General features: G+C 40.1%; 1 protein-coding gene across 1 annotated transcript; it reads left to right on the forward strand.

Annotated features, from left to right (window-relative positions):
• Positions 1–3,647: 3,647 nt before the first annotated feature.
• LOC130473481 (bile acid receptor-like) lies at positions 3,648–22,761 on the forward strand. The gene is made up of 10 exons (XM_056845009.1): positions 3,648–3,772; positions 4,756–5,118; positions 7,023–7,163; positions 9,517–9,647; positions 9,734–9,838; positions 9,946–10,045; positions 19,116–19,244; positions 19,485–19,592; positions 22,064–22,177; positions 22,492–22,761. Exons 1-10 carry the CDS (start codon positions 3,682–3,684, stop codon positions 22,728–22,730), a joined length of 1,521 nt encoding a protein of 506 aa, XP_056700987.1. The 5' UTR covers positions 3,648–3,681; the 3' UTR covers positions 22,731–22,761.
• The last annotated feature ends 3,309 nt before the right edge of the window (positions 22,762–26,070 follow it).

The following is a 26,070-nucleotide window of genomic DNA, read 5'->3' on the forward strand; positions in this document are numbered from 1 at the left end:
ACCAAACATAATCCCCCCCCCAAATTAATAATACCAGCAGAGAAATATATGTGCATCCCTTTACTGGAATTCAAAATGCTCATAAATATACGGGGGGATTCTGTTAAGAGTGGGTATACTATGTATTCAGAGCTCTTTTGACTTTTTGCCTGGAAAAATAGCATAGATTTTGCAATATGGCAAAATATTTTCCACATCAGTTTCATTCTCCCACTGAGAAAGATGTTACTATGGAATTTGCTTTCTTGACATCCTATGTAACCATGCTCCTGTCCACTCCCTTGGAGTTTTATTAATCTCTCTCAACACTTATCTGAGTAAAACTTAACTCTTCTCCAGAGTATAATGAATACCTCATGAATTTCCTTCAGGCCTGCTGGGTACTAAGCACACATTGATCCAAGGCACGTCTTTCTTTTGTGACAAAGAAGAAGAAAAATGTTGTTAATTTAACAGATCTCCTCAAGTGTATAAATAATAACCAAACGTAGTCCTTTAGCAAGTTGATACGCCAACAAAATATTGCCCTCTGCCACCTTCACAAAGCAAGACCGTACAGATGTATGCATATAATGGAACATCCCCATCTTGTTTAGGGTTGCCAGGTCCCTCTTCGCCACTGGCGAGAGGCTTTTGGGGCGGAGCCTGAGGAGGGGGGTATGGGGAGGGGAGGGACTTCAATGCCATAGAGTCCAATAGCCAAAGCGGCCATTTTCTCCAGGTGAATTATCTCTGTCGGCTAGCGATCAGTTGTAATAGCAGGAGATTTCCAGCTAGTACCTGGAGGTTGGCAACCCTATCTCAGGTACTAGCCTTGCTTAATCATATGGTAGAATCCTAAACAGTTGCACCCTTCTAAATTAATTGAATCCCATGAGTTTAGTAGGTTGTAACTCTGTTTAGGATTGTGTTGTCAATGTTTCTGTTAAACCCGAACAATCAGTTTGGTAATAAAACACACAGTAATATGGAAAACGTTTACTGTTGAACTTTTCAGGACACGGTAGGGACGGTTTTTGCATTATGTGCACCTGCAACCCTCTATTAAGTCACCAGGGCAGTAGAGAGGCCATTGTTGGAGATTGCTGGGAAGCAGCTGGAGTTATCTGAGCACAGCAGGGAGTCTGATTGATGAGAGGATAGTGCTGATGATACAGTTTTCCATTGTTGTTAGCCATGCTGGGAAAAGGGGTCATCAATCCCAAGAATATCAGATCTCTTAATGTATATATTTTTTGTCCCATATACATTAATTAACAATTGTCTTCTTCTTTCTAAGCTTGTTAGTATAGTGGCAGTTCCTCAGGGCGCACTGGAAGGAATGCAAGGGTAGATGTTCTCTGATGCTTGGAAGACAGTGTATGATGGAGCTAAGTGGGACACCAGTAAAAAAAGCCAGTATCAAAATGTCCTTGTATGTCTTTGGAATATTGTCTACAGTTCCAGCCACTCCATCTCAAAAAAACATCGCAAGAGTTCAAAAATATGTAGAAAGTGTCAACCAAAAGGATCAAGGGGTTGGGATATCTTTCCTGTGAGGATAAATCTGGGGCTTTTTTAGTTAGAAAAAAGACAACTAAGGGGTAGCGTAATAGAGGCTTAAACAATTTTATAGCATTGAGAAAGTGGATAGAAGTTTTTTTGGCTCCCTCTCCCAAAATACTAGAAGGGTTACCCAATGAAGTTGGTTGGCAATAGATTCAGGATGGGCAATGCTTTTTCCTGCAATGCATGATTGACTTTAAAGGGGACTAGAAAGTTCATTGTGAATAATCAAGAGCTATTTACCATGATGGCTAAATGAGCCTCTGTGAGCAGGAGCAGTGTTATTCTGAGAGCCAGTTACTAAAGTGCTGCAGCTGGGGAAAATAGGGATGCCAGCCTCCAGGTGGGTCCTGTGGATCCTCTGGAATTACAACTCATTTCCAAACTACAGAGATCAGCTCCCCTGCAGAAAATGGTTGCTTTGAAGGATGGACTCTATGGAATTGTACCCCACAGAGGTCCCTGTCCTCCCAGGGCTCCACCCCAAAATCTCACAGAGTTTCCCGAACCTGGATCTAGCAATCCTAATACTGCCCCATCCCCTGCCAGTGGCCACGAGAAACCTGACAACCCTAAGGGGAAATGATTGCCTCCATGCCCAGCTTGTGCAGTTCCCAGAGGCATCTGGCTCACTGGCTGGTCACTGTGGGAAATGGCTTTATTCCTCTTTTTTTGTTGTTAATTAGATTTATATCCCACTTTTTCCTGACTACAGTCAGGCTCTTGCAATAAATGTGTGTAGGTTCAGGTGGTGCTTGCCACCACAGTCGTGCTGCCCTCTCTACCCACATTCATTTTATGTACTTTAGATATTTGAAAAGGGCTAGTGTTGCCTGGCATGCGGGGACAGAGGGGAGGAGGCACTGCTGCGGTGCCTCCTGAGCAATTTCCCGCATGCCGAAAACATTTAAAAAGCCTTTTTGTGGCTTATTAAATTTTAAATGGGGCTTTTTGCCCCATAGAGAATAGCGAGACTGCTCCATTCTCGGCACTGGCGTCCGGGGCTGAAAGGGGACAGGAGGCTGCCTTATGGCAGCCCCACTGGCGTTCCGGGGCAATGCTGCCGTGGTGGCATCTGGAAACCAGGGTCCGGGCCTCCATGCCAGCACTGGGGCCATTAACGCTGGCATAAGTAGCCTGGACACCAGTGTGGAAGGCCCCAATGCCGGTGCTGCACCTTCCTGGCCTCTTAAGGGCTTTAACCCTTAAAGGTCAGGAATCTCTGTGAGACATCTTCTGTCTGCCTGCCTATCTTTGGCAGTGCAGGCCTTAAACTCTCTCAAATGTCTAAATAACTCTATACTTGGCAGTTCTCCCCCTTTGAAAATATGGCCCTTCTCCACTTTCTCCAGGAAACAGAAGTACCATCCTAAGCAAAGTTACACCTTTTTGAGCCCATTGACTTTAGTGGATTTCGAAAGGTACAGCTCTGTTTAGGATGGCAATGTGAATGGTTTATAAGTGTTAAGTCCGCCTGGGAAGGATTCACGAGATCAGAGATGGAGTTCAACAACACAGCTTTATTTGATTTCAGCACAGAACTAACTTACACTCTGAACGTGCCCTGCTTATATGCCCCCCTGGCCGCCTGCGGCCACTTCCCCCCTGATCCGTGATAGGTGACCAATGGGACATGTTGGCTTAGGGCCAATAGGATCCGTTTGCTTGACCAATAGGGTGAGCAGGGTTTAGGATCCTTCGTGCAGAACTCAAGCTCCTAAGTCTCCCTTGATTAACTCCCCAACTATATACATACACAACAATAAGGAAGGCAGACAATCCCAGTACCCAGAAGAATCCAATCAACAGTTGGGAGAAATTATTTTAAGGGCCCAGATAAAATACTGGCATTAGAACCGGAGAATGTTTGAGTAAAGTACAAAGGGATAGGGTTGTTAGCTAAGATCAGATTCTTGGTAATTTCTTTAAAACTAAGACCAAAAATGGGATATGTTGTAATCACAGTAATTTTTACTCAAAGATTGCAATCTGCAGTCAGTCTCGAGTCTGGCCTTCTTCTTCGCCTTCCTCTCCTTCTGGAAATCCTCTTGTTTTGTGACTCGTGAAGTTCAAAATAATTAGCAGCTTTCCTTTCCCTCAGGTTTGCTTTTAAAAGCACAGAACACCCCAAACTGAATGAAGCAGTGGGAGCTGGAGCAGAGCATGGCAAACGCCTTTGTGACAGTCCCTGATGGGTACTGTCTTAGCGAGCCAATTCAGTATTATGGTGAGTAAAACAACAGCAAAAAATCACGGAGAAATGTTTAGCCATATGTAAACAGGTGTTTCACATTGTTAAATATTTGGAAACATAGTGAAGAGGGATCCAGGGATGCCCTTTCTTGTTGGGGGAGGGCAAATACTTTACCCAACAGGGAGGAGATAGTATACATACAAACAAGATTCAAAGACCTGCTCTTGGATAGATTCATAACTATTCAAACAATGATTTTTCAGACACTGTGTCTTTACTATTACACTTAAGGATAATGAGAGGAATAAATAGGGTTGCCAGCCTCCAGGTGGTGGCTGGAGATTACAACTGATCTCCAGGTGACAGAGATCAGTTCACCTGGAGAATATGGCCACTTTGGAAAGTGGATTCTATGGCATTGAAGTCCCTCTTCTCCCCAAACCCCGCCCTCTTCAGGCTCCACCCCCAAAATCTCCAGCTGTTTCCCAACCCAGATCTGGCAACCCTAGGCATAAATGATCTTGAGAAATGTATAGTCTGAAACACAGAGGGGAGGTTATTGGCCACTCTAAATAAGGTTTCTGTGCCTATTATGTGGGGTACATATTTAAAATAAAATAAAACCATTCTGATTTTTGAAAAAAATATTGTGCATATTTCCTACGCATACTTTTTCATTCTGTCAGTTTTCTTACTTGCAAGATGGCATTTTGAGTGCCTCAGTGTCAGAGCTATGCATTTACTACATCTTGCACACCTGATCCTTACATTGCTTTTGAAAACTGGCACTGAACGTTAAACTTGCTTTAATGCTACTAATTTTTTCAAAATTAGAAGCATAACATCAAATCTAATATTGCCAATAGAAGCTAGTAGCAAGTATATATAGGTTGCCCTTCTAAAAACAATTATCTGGATGTAACCCAAACAAATAAATAAAATTAAGAGTTGTCAAATTAATTATTAAAACTAAATTAATTTACTATTCGTATGTGATTCCCCCCCATTTAATCTAGATGTTTTACCAGAACACATCAGTTACCCGTTGCAAGACCTTGACTTCCAGACTGCTCCTTATTGCCAATATTCAACCGTTCAGTTTCCTCCAGTGCTACAGACACCATCTCCCCAGTCTCAGTACAGTGCATACAACTTGGACTCTCAATACAGTGATGGGCAATACATCATCAGCAACTGCGAGCTCATGAAGCCCACCTGCATGGGCGGCCATAATGATGACAGTGGATATCCTGGACAGAAAAGACCCAGGCTTAGCCACTCCTCCTTGAGAATAAAGGGACAGGAAGAGCTCTGCGTGGTGTGCGGAGACAAGGCTTCAGGATATCATTACAATGCACTCACCTGTGAAGGCTGCAAAGGTAATTGGGAAAGAGTTTTAAGACTGGAAAGTAAATGCTCTACATTTTAAAAGCTGGGGGAAGACCCAGCATGATGAACATTGGCTGTATAAATCAGGAAGACAAACCACCTGTTTAGGGAGGCAGAAGCTGGTGGCTGCGACAGTGCTTCTGTGTGCCCTCTGAATCGCCAGGCTGTCTGCTGATCTTGGCCATGCTAAAGTTCTAATGTGTGCATGCCCTCTAGAGGACAGGAAGGCCAAGGGAGAGAAAATGTAAATATATATACACAGTAAGAAAAAGAGTAATAATGTAATAAGCAGTAAATAGTTGCCCCATCACTTGTGGCAATTAGCTACAAGGCTTTCCTGTTTACAGTTTGCAGTAAACACTTTTGGTACCGGTGAAGTGCAGTACACTTTAATCATCAGAATGTCTTCCAAGGCAAAACTGAAATTGGCTTTAAGTGTTGTGGTTATTCTGAATTATGAAAACTAAAAGATTAAAATGCTAATCCAACGCACAATTAATCATGCATAGATCTCCTTGACATCTAGTGGAATTTAAACATGCTTAACTGTGCGCTGCATTATCTTGTTAAAAAAATCGTAAATGTTCACCTCGCTTCTTCCAGATACCCTTCAACAGAACTTTCTCCTTGCCAGACTATTTCTGCTGGTTAGAAATTCATAAATTCAGATGAGCTTTCTTATCTGCAAGGAGACACAAGGGCGATACAATAAAATTATTGCAGAAGAACGAAAATGCCCATTTTGTCCAGATCAAATAGACTCCCTAGCCCACATTGGTTTAGCATGTCCACAAAATAATATTGCACGAAATAAATATATCACTCCCTGGATTATTTTGTTAAAAGTGCTTTTAGATTCTTTTCATTAGTACAGTTACCCATATCCAAATGCATAGATGTTGTTAGCTTTCCTACAAGTCATACTTTAGATACATTAAATGTCATTTGTTTGTAGCCATGTTCTCTTTTCCCGCTGGTTTTTTACATTGTATATATGTTACATTTTGTCCAGGTTGCTATTAAGCCAGTGATCTTTGTTCTCACAGACTGGGACCTTCAGATGGGACATGGAGTCCCATCTGCTGGGTCAAGAACCTATATACTACTGCCATTTCTTTCTATTCTTTTGTGTGTGTGTGAAAGATTTGCTTCTAGTGGGCATCCAAAGACAGCTGGAGTGTCACACCCCTTGCACCTCTTTGCACACACACTGAGAAGTACGGGTGAAGTCACTCAGTGGTGGAGAGGATTCCGTTTTAATAAAGGAACTCAATTTCTGGATAGGATAGAGTAAATATAGTTTCCTAATCTAGTCTAACTAACTAGGATAGAGGGAGATACAGGACCTGCGTCCTGCCCTCATGGTTGCAACATGGAGAACAGTGCATGCGGATGAATGGAGGTGTGAAAAGGAGGAAGGAAGGAAGTTCCTGAAAATAGCAATGTACGCATCAAAGAGATACTGTCAGAGCAGTAGAGAAAGGATGCCCAATGCCTTGACCCCTCTATCTCTTTGACTCTCTAGTCAAGTCCCCCTCTGAAGTCAGGCAGCGCAAAGTCCTTCACTTCCAACAATTTGCACATATCCATTTTCTCAAATGATTGCATTTTATTTCTTATTTTATTTGTTAGTTTACATATGATATCATGTGTAACTCGATCCGAATTTTAGTGCTGTAGTACCACCTCTCACTCTCTTCTTACTCTATGGAGAATGCTCGTTCTCTAACACTAATTTCTGGTTCATACACCTTAATTTTCCTATCCTGTTTGTTAATAAATATTGCACCTAAATTATGTCTGTGTACATATGCCCTGTCAGCTAAATCAAGGCACTTTGCAGATAAGTACTGGGAAGTTTTTTCCTATTCTCACCATTGCAAATGTTTGCTAGGATTTTTCCGACGCAGCATCACCAAAAATGCAATCTACAGATGCAAGAATGGCGGTCACTGTGAAATGGACATGTATATGAGGAGGAAATGTCAGGAGTGTCGCCTCAAGAAGTGTAAAGCTGTGGGAATGCTTGCTGAATGTGAGTGCCTAACATTGGAACAGCCTGGCATCTGAATCGCTTCCCAGATATGCTCAAAAGCAGTGAAGTAGTATTATCTGCAAAAGGAGTCATGACATGAGTTCCCTAGTCTCCAGAATATAAGTGGTATTTATCTCCACATGTATTGTGTATCAGTATTTGAAATAATGTCAGATGACTAAAAAATGAACTGTACAGCCCCATTATTTGGACAAAAAGCTCAACTGAAGTTAGGGGTTCTTCCTAACAGGTAAGTGTGCAGTGATTGCAATCCTATTCACACTTATATAGGAGTAAGTTTCATTAAAGTCAGTGGGGTTTATAACTGGGTTCATGCATATAATTGGGCATATCACATTGTACAAGAATCTGTGAAACTGGCAACAAGTCCTATGATCTGTACCTGTGGATTTATACAGGTCCAATATGCTTCCAGTTTATCTAAGCATGATGCATATCCTATTGATCACAACACAACTTGCAAACACTGTAGATAGCTGGTACAATCTGGAGGCAACAGGGCTGGTTCAAGCTATTTTGTTGTCCCAACTGGGATCAGTCTCTCCATTCAAATCTTGCTCACTAGACCAGAGGGCTTTTGAAAGTGGACAACTTTCAACAGCACTTTGGGGGTTTGCTCAGGGGGTAAGAAGACGAAGAAGAGTTGGTTTTTATATGCCAACTTTCTCTACCACTTAAGGAAGAATCAGACTGGCTTACCATCATCTTCCCTTCCCCTTCCCATAACAGACATCCTGTGAGGTAGGGGGGGCTGAGAGAGCTCTAAGAGAGCTGTGACTAGCACAAGGTCACCCAACTGGCTTCATGTGTAGGAGTGGGGAGGGGTAAGAGGGATAGACTTAAATTAAGTGGGGTGCTTGCATACAGTGTTGTGTAAAAATTCAATACTTTGCAGACATTCAGGAGTGGCAGTCTTTAAACATGCACGTTCTGTTGTGAAATGGCATGGCCCTCTGAAGGGCCAAGTGAGAAAATGCCAGGACAGCATAATGCTGTAGTTCCATGCATGCTTACTTAGGATTAATTTCCAGTAAATTCAGTTAGATTTAATGCGAAGTAAATCTGCACAAGATCAGGCCCCAACCTCCAGAACGGTGACTTAAAAATTAGGGTGCTTGAAAAAATATTTAATTGCTGTGACCTTAATTGCTGAGATGACACACTGAAACCACCTTAGAAAGTGGAACTGTTCCTGATATGAGGGCAGTTCTCTTCCTATACTCTACAAGGCTGCCCCTGTTACCTGTGTCCATGCAGCATGTGGTAAGACTATATGGAGCCAGGAACAGGCCTTGACAAGAATTGCTCTGAGACTTCAGTATAACCTCCCCTAAGAGGTATGGAGTTGTTCTGGTCTTCTGGTTTTTACAGAGAATGTAAAACTGACCTCTTCTGAAAGGCCCATAGGTGCAGCTACATTGTTACTGTTGTGGCTTTTGTTGTATTTATTCTTTCTAATGTGCTTGACTGTTATTGCTTTATTGTGTAGCAAGTGGCCTCAAATGGGGCCTAAATATTTTACATTCATAAAAATTGAATGAATGGGGTAGAGGTCTTCTTTGTTGAGCATCAGGCATATACAGGTGGCACAAGGGTATGCTAGAACAATGACACCTTTTTGGTAACTCACTTATACTTTACATCAGAGATCTGTTATTGGATCTCTCAATATGTTTTTGACTCTTACATGCATCAGTGTCGGGGGTGGAGTGGTGGAAAGAATATTTCAGACTGGTGCTGAAATGTGGGGCAAGGGCATTTAATTCTCCTTTCACACCATTTTCTAGGTTGCTGCATACTAGTCATGCTGCATACCTATTCTCTCTAGTATCAGAGGAGCATGTCTATTATTTTGGGTGCGGTGGAACACAGGCAGGATGGCGCTGCTGCACTCATCTTGTTAGTGGCTTCCTGGAGGCACCTGGTTGGCCACTGTGTGAACAGACTGTGGACTTGATGGGCCTTGGTCTGATCCAGCAGGGCCTTTCTTATGTTCTTAGGTTAACAAAGATTTCCCCAGGCTACAGATAGCCTTATCAGGGGAAGAATCCAGGCACCCTTTTTTAAATCAAACTACTACCATGAATGCCTGCTTTCTGTTTAGAAAATGGTGATGCATATGTGGGGGGTGATTTATTTATTCATTATTTATTTTATTAAATTTATTCCCCACTATCCCCCACTCTTGCTCAGCCGCACAGATCCAAACCAATTTGCAGGCCCAAGATTACTTTTGAGGCTCAAAAAGAATGCCAGAAGATCCAATCTGAGATCTCTAACATGATGTGTTGTTTGGTACTAAGTATTTTGCTCTTGTATAAATTACTTACAGGTCTATTGACAGAAGTCCAGTGTAAATCAAAGCGACTCAGAAAGAAGAGCAGCTTCCTTTGTAACATCAAAGTGGAAGATGAGGGTGTGGACAACAAGCAACATGTATCCTCTACAACCAAACCTTTAAAAGTAGAGTCACTATTTCTTATTTGTAATTATTATTTCATTTTAATTTTTAATCCTGCCTCAAAGTTATGCACATCTGTCTATTAAAGGTCCAGGAAAAGATGGAATTTACTCCTGGGGAACATCAGCTCATTGATCATATTGTCGCTGCTCATCAAAAATGCACAATTCCCCTGGAAGAAGCAAAGAAGTTTGTATGTGTTCAGAAAATACTGAACATCGTATTAAGATGTTATTGTTAAATTTGGAATGCTTACTTTCTAATAGTATATTTTACTAATCTCAAATGCTTTTAATTTAGTTACAGGAAACTACCAATCCTGAAGAGAATTTTCTACGACTTTCAGAATCAGCTGTGGTTCATGTGCAGGTATTAGTGGATTTTACAAAAAGACTCCCAGGTAACTTTTTCCATATGGACTGTGAGGGTATATTCTTATCAGTGGATTGAAAAGTATCTTTTAACATTGGGTTACTTGCTTTACAAGGCAAGGTGTATGCAAATTAATTTGCAAGGATTCTACATCCAGCTAGGGGCAAACTCCAGTTTGTGGCTTGCCAAGCTATCAGGTAGGAAATTACTTGACCAGAAGAACCAACACCAGGTACAATGTTTCACTTGGAAATAACCTGGAATTTAAAAAAAACTGGAAAAGGGATAAGGAGGACACTCAGGAAACTTGTTGAATCTGAATCAGGGGTTGCTCCAATCCACTGATGAGAAGAAACCTTCACAGTAAATCCAGTGTTGCATTTTCAGTTAGTGGAGGGAGGTATCCTTTAACACTGGGATAAATCTGAGTCAACCCGCACTTTAAGCATGATGACTAGAAAAAGCTCCCTGAGCTTTTTGCCGCTGACCTTGGTAGGGTCAGCGGCAATGGCCATATATCCTTTCCCTGCTTGCTTGCTTCTATATGGTTGAAGACTGGTTGCAAAGCAGTTGATAGGCTGCCGAATCCTTTTAGTATTCTTTTAAAGTGTTTGGGCCTGAAGAGGACTAATAGAGAAAAAGGTACTTAGAACGCTCATCCTACTATGGAGCAGATAGGGCAAGGACTGGGGAGGGGGCTCTGCCCCCTGCAGGATGTGGAAGCCTTGCAGATTAATTTGCATATGGCCTGCCTTGTGGAGCAAGTGGGAGGCATAACCCAATGCTAATGGATACCTTCCTCCACTGATGGAGAAAAACAGAAGTCACTAACAAATCTTTATTCTAGCTTATGTTTTTGTGGACTAGAGCCTACTGCATTCTTTGCCACTTGATTTTACATAAGGAATTCTGTTCAAAAAATTGTTATCCGCCTTGGTGGCCCTTGTTTGGCCGTTAGTTACTCTAAAGATGTATCTTCTCTATAAACTTCTATTAGCTTTATGCCAGTTTTATCTTTCATAATTTTCTTCCAAAGAATCCCGGGCATTATAGTTTGAGGGTATTGGGAATTCTTTGCTAGAGATCACTAGCCAAAAATTAATCACAGTTGAATCATTTTTAGCTGAGCTGAGTACTTTTGGTTTAAATAACAGATTATGCATTCCCTTTGCTTCTTTGTTGTCAAAACAGTAACTCCAATAAACACTGAAATATTGCAGTCAGCACTTTTGGTTCACATCTCTTTATTTGTTTTGAACTGAACTACCACTCCCATTTTCAAAAGTGATAGGGAAATATATAGAATGAATGCAACATCTGAAGCAAGGTGTTTCATATACCGGGCTTTATTAGTAATGCTGTTGTGGAGTTACATCCCAAGAACAAGTGAAACATTCAAACTAATTTAGATGAAACTGAAGCGGGTCAGTACCTTTTGGTTGACTATGCTCTTAGAATCGACCCCTTCCTGAGAAGTGGTATGTTATTCACTTAGTCACCTACTAAGCAGGACTCAACTACTTTACTCATTTAAAAAAGTAAGTCTTTTTATTGATGTGCTCCAATGAAATTATGTGTATATATGTGTATATGCAAGTATTACAAAGTCTTAAAATTCAGTCACAATGTATACAGAAAAGCAAGCAAGTTCTACATACTATTCAGTTTTAAAATCCAATACTTAAAATATAACCGTCTGATTTAGTTCAAAGTATCTAATTGACACTCTAGAATAATATATAAGTAAATTCATACATACCAAGACCATCTTCTGAGACCCTCAGTCCAAAGACTTAGAGAGGTCTGAAGTTCTAGCCCTTTCCCTGCCCATATCTATACTGTTTCTTTTTTTTTTATAATAATTTTATTGGTTTTTATAATACAAATTTTCCATGATAGTAAACAACAATAAAAGCAATATGAAATTCAAAATCAAAATTCTAACTCTATGTTGTTATAATTTCTTGAATTCATAACAAACAAAAAAAAACAAATTAGAGGAAAATTTATGACTTCCCCATCACCTCTCTCCGCCTCTTAATAAAATATTCATCCCATCGTAATTGGTCTGATCTTAACTGTTATAAATTCATTTAACTTTCATAAAACATTTTCTATTAATCTAAATGATTATAACTCTTACTATTAATTGTATCTTCTAGATCAGATTAATAAGTATTCTTCCATTTCCCCCAGTTTTAATTCATATTCACAGTATTTCATCCAATCCTCCCATTCCCCTAAGAATCGAACTTTGTCTTTTTCATTTAAAATGGCTGTAAGATTTGCCATTTCCACCAATTCGAACATTTTCCCAATCCAGTCTTTTTTCTCGGGAATTTCTGCCCCCTTCCATTTTGCTGCATAAAGCAGTCTCGCAGCTGTTGTAGCATAAATCAAAAAAGTTCTTTGTATTAGCAAGTCGTCAGGTATCATACTTAATAGCATCATTTCTGGTGTTTTGGGTATATTTTTTTGTACTATTAGTCTCAGTTCATTGTATATCATATCCCAAAAGTCTTTAGCTTTATCACAAGTCCACCACATGTGGTGAAAGGAACCAATTTCCTTATTGCATTTCCAACATTTGGGGGATGTCACTTTATATATCTTTGCCATCTTCTTAGGTGTTAAATGCCATCTATACATCATTTTATAAATGTTTTCTCGAATTGATTGCGCATTTATTCCTTTCAAGTCCTTTGACCAAAGTCTTTCCCATTTGTTTAAAGGAATATTATGTCCAATATTTTGAGCCCAATCAATCATAGTTGGTTTAATTGTCTCCTGCTCACAATATAATGTTAAGAGTAGATTGTACATTTTAGAGATCAATTTCAGATTGTTCTCTAGTAACATCTTGTGGAAAGGGGACTTTTCTTTAGAAAATCCATTTTTCATATCTTGTACAAAAACTGATTTAATCTGACAATATTGCAACCATTGTAAATCCTCTTTGAGAAATTGAAATTCCTTTAATGAACATTTTTTCCCCTCCCAATTAATTAATTCCTGGTAGATTATGAATTTGTCCGGTCTAAGTGGTCGAAGTGTTAACATTTCTTGCGGTGAAATCCACATCGGAGTTGTTGGTTCCAAAATATGTTTGTATTTCATCCAGATGCGCAGTAGAGAGGACCTGATTATATGATTCCTAAATGATGCTTGTATCTTAATTTTATCATACCATAAATAGCCATGCCATCCACTAATATTATTAAAGCCTTCAAGCTCCAGTAAACGTGTATTTGATAAGGTTATCCAGTCTTTTAGCCATGTTAAGGCTACCGCTTCAGCGTAAAGTTGAAAGTTTGGTAGTGCTTAGCCTCCTCTAACTTTAAGGTCCACCAGATATCTATAAGCAATCCTCGGTTTTTCCCTTGCCAGATGAAATTTAAAATGTCTTTCCTCCAAGTATCAAAGTATTTAACATGTGATATTATAGGCAAATTTTGGAATAAGAAGAGCATCCTTGGTAACATATTCATTTGAATTGTTGAAATACGTCCCAATAGTGACAACTTTTTATTTGACCAAATAATCATATCAGTTTTTATTTTACCCCATAATTTAAGATAGTTGTTGGTTAACAATTCTTTGTTCTTCGCTGAGATCCAGATTCCCAAGTATTTAACTTTATTGGCCTTCTCCCAACCTGTAAACGTACTGAATTCCTGTTGTTCTATTTCTGATAAATTTTTGAATATTGTCTTTGTTTTTTCTTGATTGACTTTAAATCCCGATATTTCCCCAAAGTCGTCCAGAGTCTCTTGTAGTAACTTCATTGATTGTGTTGGGTTTTCCAGAATTAACAGGAGGTCATCCGCGAATGCTCTCAATTTAAATTCATGTTTTTTAATTTTTAGACCACGAATGTCCTCCATACTCCTTAATTTACAACATAGTGTTTCCAACACCAACAAAAATAATAACGGAGACAAAGGACAGCCTTGTCTAGTTCCTTTCTTAATTTGACAATTTTCCGACATTGATTCATTCACCAAAATTTTCGCATGTTGGGATGTATAAATGGCTGATATACCTTTCAAAAAACGGTCTCCAAAATTTAATTTTACCAATGTTTTTTCCATAAAGTCCCATGAGACCATATCAAAGGCTTTTTCCGCATCCAAAAATACAAAGGCGGCTGATCGTTGTATATTCTGGTCATAATATTCTAATGAGTCCAATAAGATTCTTATATTATCTTTAATTTGCCTTCCTGGAACAAAGCCCGCCTGATCTTCATGTATAAGGTCTTTGATGAATTTTCTTATCCTATTCGATAAGATCGAGGCATAAATCTTATAGTCCACATTTAACAACGAAATAGGTCTATAATTTGATGTTCTTTCTGGGTCTCTTCCTTCCTTGGGTATCAACGATATGTATGCATGCGACCAAGTTTCTGGGGCTACTCCCTTATCCAAAATTGTATTGCAAAGTGATACAAAAAAGTCTGCTAAGTTGTCACTAAATGTTCTATAAAATAAAGCAGTTATTCCATCTGGTCCAGGTGTCTTATCCGTCTTTAGTTTCATTATTGCTTCTTGTATTTCTTCCCTTGTAATTGGAGCGTCTATCCATTTTCGTTGGTCTATTGAAAGAATATTCATCTGTATTGAACTTAAAAACTTATCTATTTTCTGTTTGGAGATATTTTCTTTCTGATACAGCTTAGTGTAAAATGAAACAAATTCTTTTTGTATATCTATAGTTGAATGAACTGGTCCTTTAGCAGTTTGAATTTTTGTTATAATCTTCTTCTGAAATGAATCTTTCAATTGTGTTGCTAAAAAATTTCCCAGGTTTATTAGCATGTTCAAAATATTTTTGTTTGGCAAATTTTAAGTTCTTATTCATTTCCTCCATTATGACCAAATTTAATTGATGTTTAGATACAGAAATCGTCATTTGTATTTCATTTTTCTCTTCTTCTTGTAACGCCATAACAAGTTTTTGTTCCAAATTTTGTAAATCCCAAAGTATATTGTTGGTAAGTTGTAGTTGAGTTTTCCTCCACGCTGCATGTTTCTGTATCATAAATCCTCTTAGAACTGCTTTAAACATCCCACACTTTAAGCATCCCACACTGTATTCAACGTAGTTTCTCCATTAAGATTGGCTTCAAAAAAATATTTAATCAGATCATATAATTCTTTTTGAATCTTGTTTTCCTTTAAAAGTTTATCATTCAGTCTCCATCTAAATGCTTGTTTATTGTTCCACTCAAATGTAATCGGATTATGATCAGAAAAAGTTCTTGGTAAAATATGTATTTTACGTAGTTGCGTGAATATTGATTTACTAGACCAAATCATATCTATTCTGGAGTGTGAGTCATGTCTCGCTGAATAAAAGGTATATTCTTTGGCTGTAGTGTTCATTGTTCTCCAGATGTCTTGTAGTTCCAATTCTGTAGCCATGGTGAAGAAAGTTTTAGGTAAACATCCTTCATTTTCGTCTTTTGCTTTTGTTTTTTTGTCCAAAATTGGGAGAGTAACACCATTTAAGTCACCCATCAATAAAATCTGGTCATTGGCGAACTGAGAGATCAGTTCATGCAATTGTCCATAGAATTTTGTTTTTCCTTCATTGGGAGCATATATTCCTACCACAATCGTCTTTTGCCCCAATATTTTAGTTTTTATAATTACAATTCTCCCTTCGTTGTCTTTATATAGTAGTTCAGGACTAAGGCTAGGATGAGCATATATTACTACTCCCTTAGCTTTTGTTTCAGCCGATGCCACAAATGCTTGTCCAAGCACTTGCCTATCCAAATATTTTTTGTGTTTTTTTGCTATATGAGTCTCTTGTAAACAGATTAGGGAGTATTTATACTTCTGTAAATATTTAAAAATTCTAGCCCTTTTAGTTTTTTCATTCAAACCATTCACATTCCAAGAAATTACTTTTGCCATGGTACAGTGATTATTGAAGCAAAATATACAGTCTATAATTTTGTTCCTCCTGCTGCTCCCTGTGATTCTTCTTCTTCTTCTTGTTCTTCTTCCTCTTCCTTTTGATCCCCAGTTAATCCTTTAAGATCTGATTTATATTTTCTCAGAAATTTTCCCACATCTGCTGTAGATGTAATTGTCATTTTCATTTCTTTGTAGGTAAAAGCCAAGCCTTGTGGCATAATCCAACGATATTTAATACCATTAGCTTTCAAAACAGACACAAATTCTTTGTAATTATTCCTCTGTGAAAGTAAATGTCTTGGTATGTCCTTTAATAAAATTAGAGGAATATCTCCTGCTGACACTGGGTTGTCATAATGCATCTTCATGATCTTATCCTTGATCCTAGTGTCATAAAACACTATCATCAGGTCTCTTGGCTTAGATCTTTTCATTCTAGCAGGTAATGGTATTCTGTATACTCTGTTAATAGCTTGGTTCAATTCTTGTTGATCCATCTGAAACAGGTAAGCCAGATTTGGGATTACAGTTTCTTTGTTGTCTCCCATCATATCTGGAAGGTTGCGCAGACGAAGGTTGGTCTCTCTCACTCTCATCTCCATCATTGCTATTTGATCTTTTACAGTTATCTGATTTAATTGTATTGTTTCAATCTGTTTTTCTTGGCTTACTAATTTTTTCTTTGTATCCTTATGCTCTTCCATCACTTTATTGATAAGTCCATTGTTTGCATATCTGACTGCATAATGCTCATTTGGGTTTTTACTTCTTTAAGATCTCCTGTTATCACACCCAATTTGTGATCAATAGCTTGAGATGCTTGACCTAGGTTTGTCATCATAGAAGTTAACTGTGCCATCTGTGTAGACATCTGTGTAGACATCTGTTCAAGCTGCTTATTTGTTGCCTCTGTTTGTTTGGCTAGCATATCTTGTAATTTCTTATCCATGGCTAAAACTTGTACTGAGTCCTTCAGTTTAGTATAGGCAGGGCTATGCAATGAGCCAGAGCGGGGTCGAGTTCCAGACATTTACATTGGAATAAGACTGGTAAAAGTCATGTCTTCAGACAGGGCCCTCCAGGTGGTAGTTAATAGAAGGTAGTTCAATGATCAGCTTGATAATTTTTTCGGGTTGAAAAGAGCTAAATTTGGCTTTAAAACAGCTTAATAAAGTTTTGAAATACCAACGAGTTTTATTGGACGTTCTAGGTCGGGTCTACCAGGAAGTATTCCGGAAGTTGTATTTGCCGTGGACCTTCTACCGCCTCATCTCGATGGTTGTTTCCTTTAGGAACTATTTCTGTGTAACTCAAGTGCGACGTGTATCCGGTCCTCCAGCTTGCTTCCTGTTGTTGTGACTCAGATGATAGAGAGGGTGGTATAGAGGGGCTTCCGGTCTGATGAATCCCTTGCTACTAACGTGGCAGGAAACTCTTTTTCACCAGAAAATCAGGAAGAAATTCACCCTCCCCTTCCCTCGAAGTTGCTTCTCATTGGTGGAAATTTTAGTCCATCATCTGAGCGTCCTTCCAACTCTTTGTTTTGATTTAAGCTGATCTGTCTGATAAGGCTCCTGCCGCTAATCCTGATGGAATTTACGAATCAAACTTTCCCGATTGAGATAAGGGAGGAGCAGGGGCACTGGGAATATCTTCATCTACCCCCAGTTATACGGTGATGCCAGTAAAAAACGAAGGGTTCTTTGTACTCACTTGGGCATCGAGAGGTGAGGTTCTTTTCTTAAAATAGTCCTTGTGTTGGTGTTAAGGTGGTGGAGGGTAGAGCCTTGTGCCAAAGCTGCGTTTTGGCGATTCCTTTCCCTAATTGCCCTCGCAGGACCGGCGTCCAAAGCTCTGGGGGACTTATAAAAAGCTCCCTCAGAGTCTTTGGGAGGTCAAACTGCGTTTGCGGGCTGCAGGGAATTCCTGCTGTCCGACCCACTTGCAAGGGTCGGATTGGGGTGCATATATCACCCCTAAATTAGCGCAAACTTGGATTTCTCTCAGGACAGCCTGAGAGAACGTCGTACTCATCCCAGCACACCACCGGAAGTCCTTATCTATACTGTTTCAATCACCTTGAAAAGGGGCTGTCTTGGCAAAGTTATGTGAGCTGGAGCAGGGTGCTTTTCACCGCACATGCTCTGTTGCTCCACTACAGACTACCATATAAGGACTTCCACTTCCAGGAGGCTAAGCATACTATTTCATTTACAGTCAGTTTTGAGTTTTGTTATACTCTATGTAACTAATTTTACCATCATTCTCATCTCCAGAAAAATACGTTCAGATTGAACCTATTCATTAATTTCTACCATAATGTCTTCATGTTAAAATCTTAAAATACAATATAGTGTTTACATTACATCATTACATCTTAGTCAGCATAATATACCCTTGGAGTATAGAGTGTGGAGAGCATTTTTGCACTTGAAGTCATTGAAAAGGCAGGAAGCGCTGAGAGTACTCTGCTCTGTAGTCTTTAAAAAGGCAGGAAATGCTGAGAGCACTTTTTGCTCTGTAGTCATTGAAAAAGGCAGAAAGTGCAGAAAGCAAATCTGCACAGACACTTAAATCTTTGACAGAGTAATTCAGAAACATAAGTTTTTGGCAAAGACTATCCAGGCTCTTTTTCCTTTTAAAAGGAAAACGAAGCCTCTGCTATGTAGTTTGTATGTGTAGTTTGGTTTTACATTGAATACTTCTGCATATGTACAACACTAATACCACAGTTCATATGTTCTAATATGTCAAAGCCTGTAACAAAACTTTTTATATGTTTTGCCCTTCCTTACAAATAGAATAAACCACATATTTGTTCATGGTTACTTCACATCTAAAGCTGCCAAGTATACTTACCTGGCACATCCTAGAAGAGTTTTCTGACAAATGCTGTGGGCAAATGAAGTACTCCTGTTTGAAGACAGATAAAACATGCAGTAGTATTTACCTTTCCTTCACTTTCACAAACAGTATCAGAAAGTGACATTTTTGAGCACAGCTACTTAATCCTTTCCCTTCTTGCAATTTTTGCACTCAAAATTTACTGGCTGCATTTCTCCCTGAAGGAGACAATATATGGGCATTTTCCTGGTGGGGAGGTGTCAAATTGTAGATACATACTCACCTTAAAAATTGCGACATTTATATTACTGATTATTTTATCTGTAGGGTTTGAAAACTTAGCCAATGATGACCAGATTGCATTGCTGAAAGGCTCCACAATTGAAGCAATGTTTTTACGTTCTGCCCAGATATACAACGAGCAAGCTATGGTATGCCAGGCATCATTCAGTGAAGGTAATTTAATTAATATATGTGAATGCGTGCTTGCCATTTTTTTCAATTCATTTTATTCAGCTGTTTTCTACACAACCATTCTTAACTGTTATTTTCCTTGTTTAACAACAATTTTCTTTCTCTCATCACTTTACAGTATCAAGTGATACAAGTGTAACAAATATGATAAAATATATATCTCCATCGTACTTTTAAGCAGGAATATTCAGTGGTAACTGATTTTTGTTTCCATTATTCTAGGCCACGTAAAACTTTCTCACCATGCTATATGTGGTCAAGATAAAAATAATGTTTATTCCATAGAAATGCCTCATATGGAAGAAAGTCCCACATCAACTACTACAACAGGTCTAGACCTTCCACATAGTATATATACTTTTAGTAAATTGTTATTCAATTTTTTAAATTAAAATAGTTTTAAAATTTAACTAAAGTTCTTAGAATGCTTAATTATTAATACCAGTAAGTGTGGTATTTGTGCTTTTCAGTCACTCTACTGCTTGGTTTGAGAATTCTTATTTTCCGTTTTTCTCTTTCTGACTCTGTTATGATCGTTTCTCTTGTTGCTGCTCAGTCTCTGTTCCATCTACTGAATATTTTCCCCATGATTCTCACTCCCTTTATCCTAAGGCTCTTTACTCTGCTTTCTTGTTTTTCCACTGTCAATTACCTGCATATGCTGCTACTATTTTCACATTTAGTCTCTCTTCTGATTTTAAATACTTTGTATGGGCATCTTTGCACTTCCACTACTGTTTTGCTCTACAACCTTGTATTCTATATTATTTACACTCCTGAACGTATCTATAATTTTCAGTGCCATCCTAAACGGAATTACAGCCGTCTAAAGCAGGGGTGGGGAACCTTTTTCCTGCCAAGGGCCATTTGCACATTTATAACATCATTTGGGGGCCATACCAGGTATAGATCTCCCAGTGGGGGGGAGAGAGACTAAGGTTGCCAGGTCTCCGGCCACCACCTGGAGGTTGGCAACCCCAGGGGAGGCCATGCAGAGAAGGCCTGGAGGGTGCCCCCACTCCCCCCCAGGCGGGAGGGCAGCCAGTGGCAGGCCCGAGCAAACGAGGCGCCAGGCGCAGCCCGCAGTTTATCAGCAAGGGAGGAAGGAAGGAAAACAGAGAAAGAGGAAAAGGGAGAGAGGGAGAAAGAAATAGAAAGAGGGGGAGAAAGAAAAGGACGGAGGGAGACAGACAAAGAAAGAGACAGAAAGAGAGGGAGAGAGAAAAGCCTCCCCCACACACACGCCGGCCCCACGCGACCTGGCCCCAGGCTCCATGCCCTCCCACCCCCAGAGTCCACAAAAGGCCCCCCCGAAGCCCAATTGGCTCCTGTGCGCATGCTCTGCCACCAGGAGCCGCAGGCCTCTTTCCCCCCCTCCCTCTCGCTGCTCAACAGCCGACAGGCAGCAAGAGGGGCTTACAGTGTGCCCCGGCGTTCCTGCATGCTGTGGCTATAGGGGGCAGCCTTGGGGGAAGTGTCCCTCCTCCTCTTCTCGCCTACCAACAGCCATCAGTCGGCGAGAGGAGGTCAAAAGGGCGCCATAGTGCCCCTGCAAGCCGTGGCCCCAGGAACACCCTCAGGGAGGGCCGCCCTGTGCCACGCCTCCACAGCGGGGGCCTGGAGCTTCTGAGGGCCACAAAAAATGTCCTCGGGAGCCGCATATGGCCCCCGGGCCTGAGGTTCCCCATCCCTGGTCTAAAGCACTGACTTCAACAGGCTTAGAAGGGTATATCTGTTGCTGTGCTTAGGATTGCATTGTTTGGTGTAAACATCATTCTACTGCTATTATATTCACTATGGTGTCTTTAACACAGGGACAGGGTTTTGTGGTTTCCCCACTGCTTAGGGTTGCCAACCTCCAGGTAATAGCTGGAGATCTCCTGCTATTACAACTGATTTCCAGCTGATATAAATCAGTTCACATGGAGAAAATGGCCGCTTTGGAAATTGGACTCTCTGGCATTGAAGTTCCTCCGCTCCCCAAACCCCACCCTCCTCAGGCTCCGCCCCAAAAATCTCCCACAGGTGGTGAAGAGGGATCTGGCAACCCTAAATCCTCTGGAAGTGGCCCCCTCTGGGCCACTAGGGCTTTTGGAATCTTTTTAAAATCAGCACAATAATATTGTTATATAGATATGCCATTGTAACAACAGATGTAGCAGTTTCTCTGAATCCACAGGTTTCATTTTTTAAAAAAGTTATTATCTTGCAACTTCCCTTGTGGCTTTTTCCTTGTGGCAAGGGAAAGGGCTAAAGACTTACGTTTTTTGAAAAATAAAGCTGAGAATTCCAAGAATCTGCTACACCTATTGTTACAATGGTGCATCGGTATAACGATATTCTAGTGCTGATTTTAAAATAAAAAGCCCCCGGGTGCAGGGGGAGGAAATTTCTACCACAGGGACACGATTAGCGAAAATGCCTGCCATGTGGGCCAGAAAATCCAAATATACCTACCCATACAGCAGCCATTCAGCCTTTACAGCAATCTTTCCCAAAACTTCAGAGCAAAACAGGTTTGATAAAGACTGGTGAAAAGCCAGGGAAACCCCCGGAAGTGCATAAATGCACCATAATGCTATGGGGAAGGAAGAAAAAACATACTTCCTAAAAGCATTGAACTTGGGGTAGATAACCCATATAGAAGACCCCTATAAACCCACTAACAGTCTTTTTCTTTTGTTCTGTCTTATGATACTCAACATTTGGCCTGTCTTACTGTATTTGGGGAGGGGGTAACGCACATGATACTTGATATAAAGAAATATTATTTTTAGCTATGTCTCTCTTCTATTTTTTAGGTATTACTGAAGAATTTATTACTGCACTGTTTTACTTCTACAGAAGCATGGGAGAACTTAATGTGACTGAGACAGAGTATGCTCTGCTTGTTGCAACTACTGTATTTTTTTCAGGTACATTTTAATCATTAAATAAATTTTTTTTCTAATATCGACTGATAAAATAATGTTTTGCTATGTTCAATGGTGGGCTATAAATATATAAAAAATACTAATATGAAATAAGGTAATTCCATGAAATATAATTTGAGTCCTGATAATTTGCAGTGCTAAGAATGAATTCTACAAAAACATTTACAAACACGGAATCATGCGGAGCTGCTATTATTCAACACCAGTGGATTTTGTGGTATAATGATGATCCTGAATTACATTTTTAAAGATAGGAGTCTATGCAAGATCATGTGACTACCTTTCTTGTTTTTCAGATCGTCCACTCCTAAAAAACAAACAACATGTGGAAAAACTCCAGGAACCATTTTTAGGAATTCTGTACAAGTATTCAAAAATTTATCACCCTGAAGAACCACAACATTTTGCACGTCTCATAGGGCGGCTCACTGAACTCAGAACCCTCAATCACAACCACTCAGAAGTTCTAGTAACTTGGAGAACAAGGGATCCTAAGCTAACCTCTTTACTCTGTGAAATTTGGGACTTGCATTAAACAATTTACTAATTGCTTAAATTGTTACCTAAGAAAACCATGCTCTTCCCCAACTGGTAAACCCATATTAAAAATCTCATTTATGTTAAATGAGTACAGATTCCCCTAAAATACTGTGCTGTAATGATTATTAAAATATACCTTTGCAAAAAATGTTTACAATTGAAAAATATGAGAATATATGCAGTTTATGAAACGTTATTGCTGCACCTGTGAAACGAATATGGAAGACACATTTAAGATGTTAAGATTCTGTCTTTTTTATGTGCCACTATGCATACTCTGTGTCCAGGAAGGCTATCAATAGGAAATGAGAAGAAGAGATAGGAAACTCCTGCATACAGAGAAGAACCTGAGAGAAAGTGGGGAGGCAGCAGTGTGTCTGGCGGGGACTGGGTTGGCTCCCATCTCAGTATGGTAGATATCATATATCCTCATTAAAAATCTAGCATATGAAAGAATAGGAGCCTGCATGTAGATTTATGGTCCCTAGTGCTCAAGAAACACATACAGGCTTAAATGGACATTTCATCTTATTTAAATATCCTAAAAAAAGATACTGAGTATATATTACCTCACTGCCTTGAGGTGGATGTTGGTTGATTACATGCTTCTATTTTACACACATGGCATGTCAAAATTTGTTTCTTGAAGCCATGTATTTCCTTCATACCCACTCCATCAAACCTGACATGGCAATCAAGGCAAGAGTCGTTTGGAGGTGGTTTGCCATCAGGGTTGCCAGGTCCCTCTTCACCACCGGCGGGAGGTTTTTGGGGTGGAGCCTGAGGAGGGTGGGGTTTGGGGAGGGGAGGGACTTCAATGCCATAGAGTCCAATTGCCAAAGCGGCCATTTTCTCCAGGGGAACTGATCTCTGTTGGCTGGAGATCAGTTGTAATAGCAGGAGATCTCCAGCTGGTACCTGGAGGTTGGCAACCGTATTTGCCATTGCCTGCCTCTGCGTCATGACCAGAGTATTCCTTGGAGTTCTTCCATCCACATACTAGCCAGGGTCAGAGCTGGACCAAGATCACTCAGCAAGCTTGCATGACGCGAGTGGGGATCAATGCGGGCTTTCACAACAAACCTGTATATTGGCAAGAAATTTAAAATATATTAAAATAATTTAATTTCCATGGATTAACTAGATAAAAACAATAGGTTATATAATTCATTCCCCCTCTGACACAATTTTTAAAGGAAAATTACATTACATAAAGTAAAATCAGTGAAAATGAAGTGAATTGTGACTACCAGTGCAATCCTACTCTGAGTTACTCCCGTCTAAGCTTATTGAATTCAACGGACTTAGAAGGACATCGCACGATGTGTCTTGTTTATTCAGATGTATATTCTCATTCATAAATTATATTTTGTCATAGCTAGCCCCCATCTGATTTCCCATCACTGTCCATCAAAAGAATTTTCTGATATTCGGACTACATCACTAATTCAAACACATACTTGTACAATATGCTATAAAATGTTGTTGTTTTCATAGTGGTACTGTTAGTCATGGACAAACATTTATTCTTGATAACTGAAAAAATATAGTGTAAATAGCTAGTATTTTAATACATTAAATATACATTTTGTATAGTGCTATATTTTAGATGCATATTTAAGTGTAATAAATGCACTATTAATCTGGTTTTGTGCTGCAAGAAAATTGTTTTGGTATGTATGTATACCTCAGAACCAAAGATCCTTTCTACTAAATTGTGGTTGCGAGTATCCTGTATGATGGTCCTGTGCTTTAAAGTCTTATCACACTGTGTGAAAAAGTTGAACAAGAAAAGAGTCTCAAAATTAAATTGAAGAGAAAATACAGACCATCATTAAAAATTATCGGTGCTTCATGCCTGTTTCTAATTTCAAGGATCCTGTGTTTAACTTCAACTCTCTGGATTCAAGGTGCAACGTACGCCGGGCAGAGAGGAAACCCCCATCTGGACTCCTATTTTATATTGCTCTGCCATGACTATTGCAAGTGGCAAATCTAATTCCCCTGTCCTCCCCGTCCCCTGCAGCTGGGAAAACTGCTGTCTTGAAGCCGTTCTTTGTAAAAAGAAAGAACTCATGTCCTGCCATGCCATGAGCGGAAAGGTGTTGTCCCTATCATCCAGGTATCAGCACAGAGCAACAGAAATCGGTCTCCTTGTCATCCGTCTCCTCTTAGTATAATTCAACACACACCTAAAGAGATGGGAGATGGATGGATTAGCGTGCTGAAAACGAAAAACCAACAGGGGGGAAATCATTTCTTCTCACTTCGCTTCCCCTTTCCTTTGGTTGTGTCCTTGAAAGCGAGCTGAATTTGAAGGCGCTCCTTTCTAAAATGACAACTTCGACTGTTGAACAGACGTTTCCCCGTACAGTTCCTTGAGAAAAGAGCAAGAGCCCAGCAGCACCTTCAAGACTAACAACATTTCTGGCAGGGTAGGAGCTTTGGTGAGCCGCAGCTCACTTCTGCAGATACAGCTAGAGTGACTAGCTAGTTATGACTACCTAGTATTCTAGCTTGCATTCATGGCTCATTACCAATGCTGATTTCTCCACACCCATCTCTCCCCTGGACATCACAGACTCTTCTGCATACCACACCTAATCCCATCACGCCTGCTATTCACATTTACATACTGTTAACATTTACATACGAATGCTTGTCTGGATTCACTCTCCTCTACTTAAAGACAGATGGATTTACATTCTAGCTGTATCTGAAGAAGTGAGCTGTGGCTCACCAAAGCTCCTACCCTGCCAGAAATTTTGCTAGTCTTGAAGGTGCTGCTGGGCTCTTGCTCTTTTCTACTGCCATTGACAGGCTAACCCGGCTACCCATCGTGATCTAGTTCCTTGAAGATAATCCACAGTGGGTCGCCTTGTTAGTCTGTCTGCAGTAGTAGAAAAGAGCAAGAGTCCAGTAGCACCTTAAAGACTAACAAAAATATTTTCTGGCAGGGTAGGAGCTTTCGTGAGCCACAGCTGAAGAAGTGAGCTGCGGCTCACCAAAGCTCCTACCATGCCAGAAATTTTGCTAGTCTTGAAGGTGCTGCTGGGCTCTTGCTCTTTTCTACTAGGGAAAAGAGAGCTGTGGCTCACGAAAGCTCCGACCCTGCCAGAAAATATTTTTGTTAGTCTTTAAGGTGCTACTGGACTCTTGCTCTTTCCCGCACGTTCCTTGAGAAAGCATCCTCCCCGCGTGCTGAGGAGGTTGGGTCTTGTTCAGCGCGCCCAGGGAAAGGCGACCCCTGGCGGGCGTCTTTTAAACGTCCCCTCCTCGGACTAGACCGCGCGCAAAATGAGAACGGAGCGGAACCGCGGCGCCTGACGGGTAGC

The sequence above is a fragment of the Euleptes europaea genome, chromosome 2 (assembly GCF_029931775.1).
Source record: "Euleptes europaea isolate rEulEur1 chromosome 2, rEulEur1.hap1, whole genome shotgun sequence".
Lineage (NCBI taxonomy): Eukaryota > Metazoa > Chordata > Lepidosauria > Squamata > Sphaerodactylidae > Euleptes > Euleptes europaea.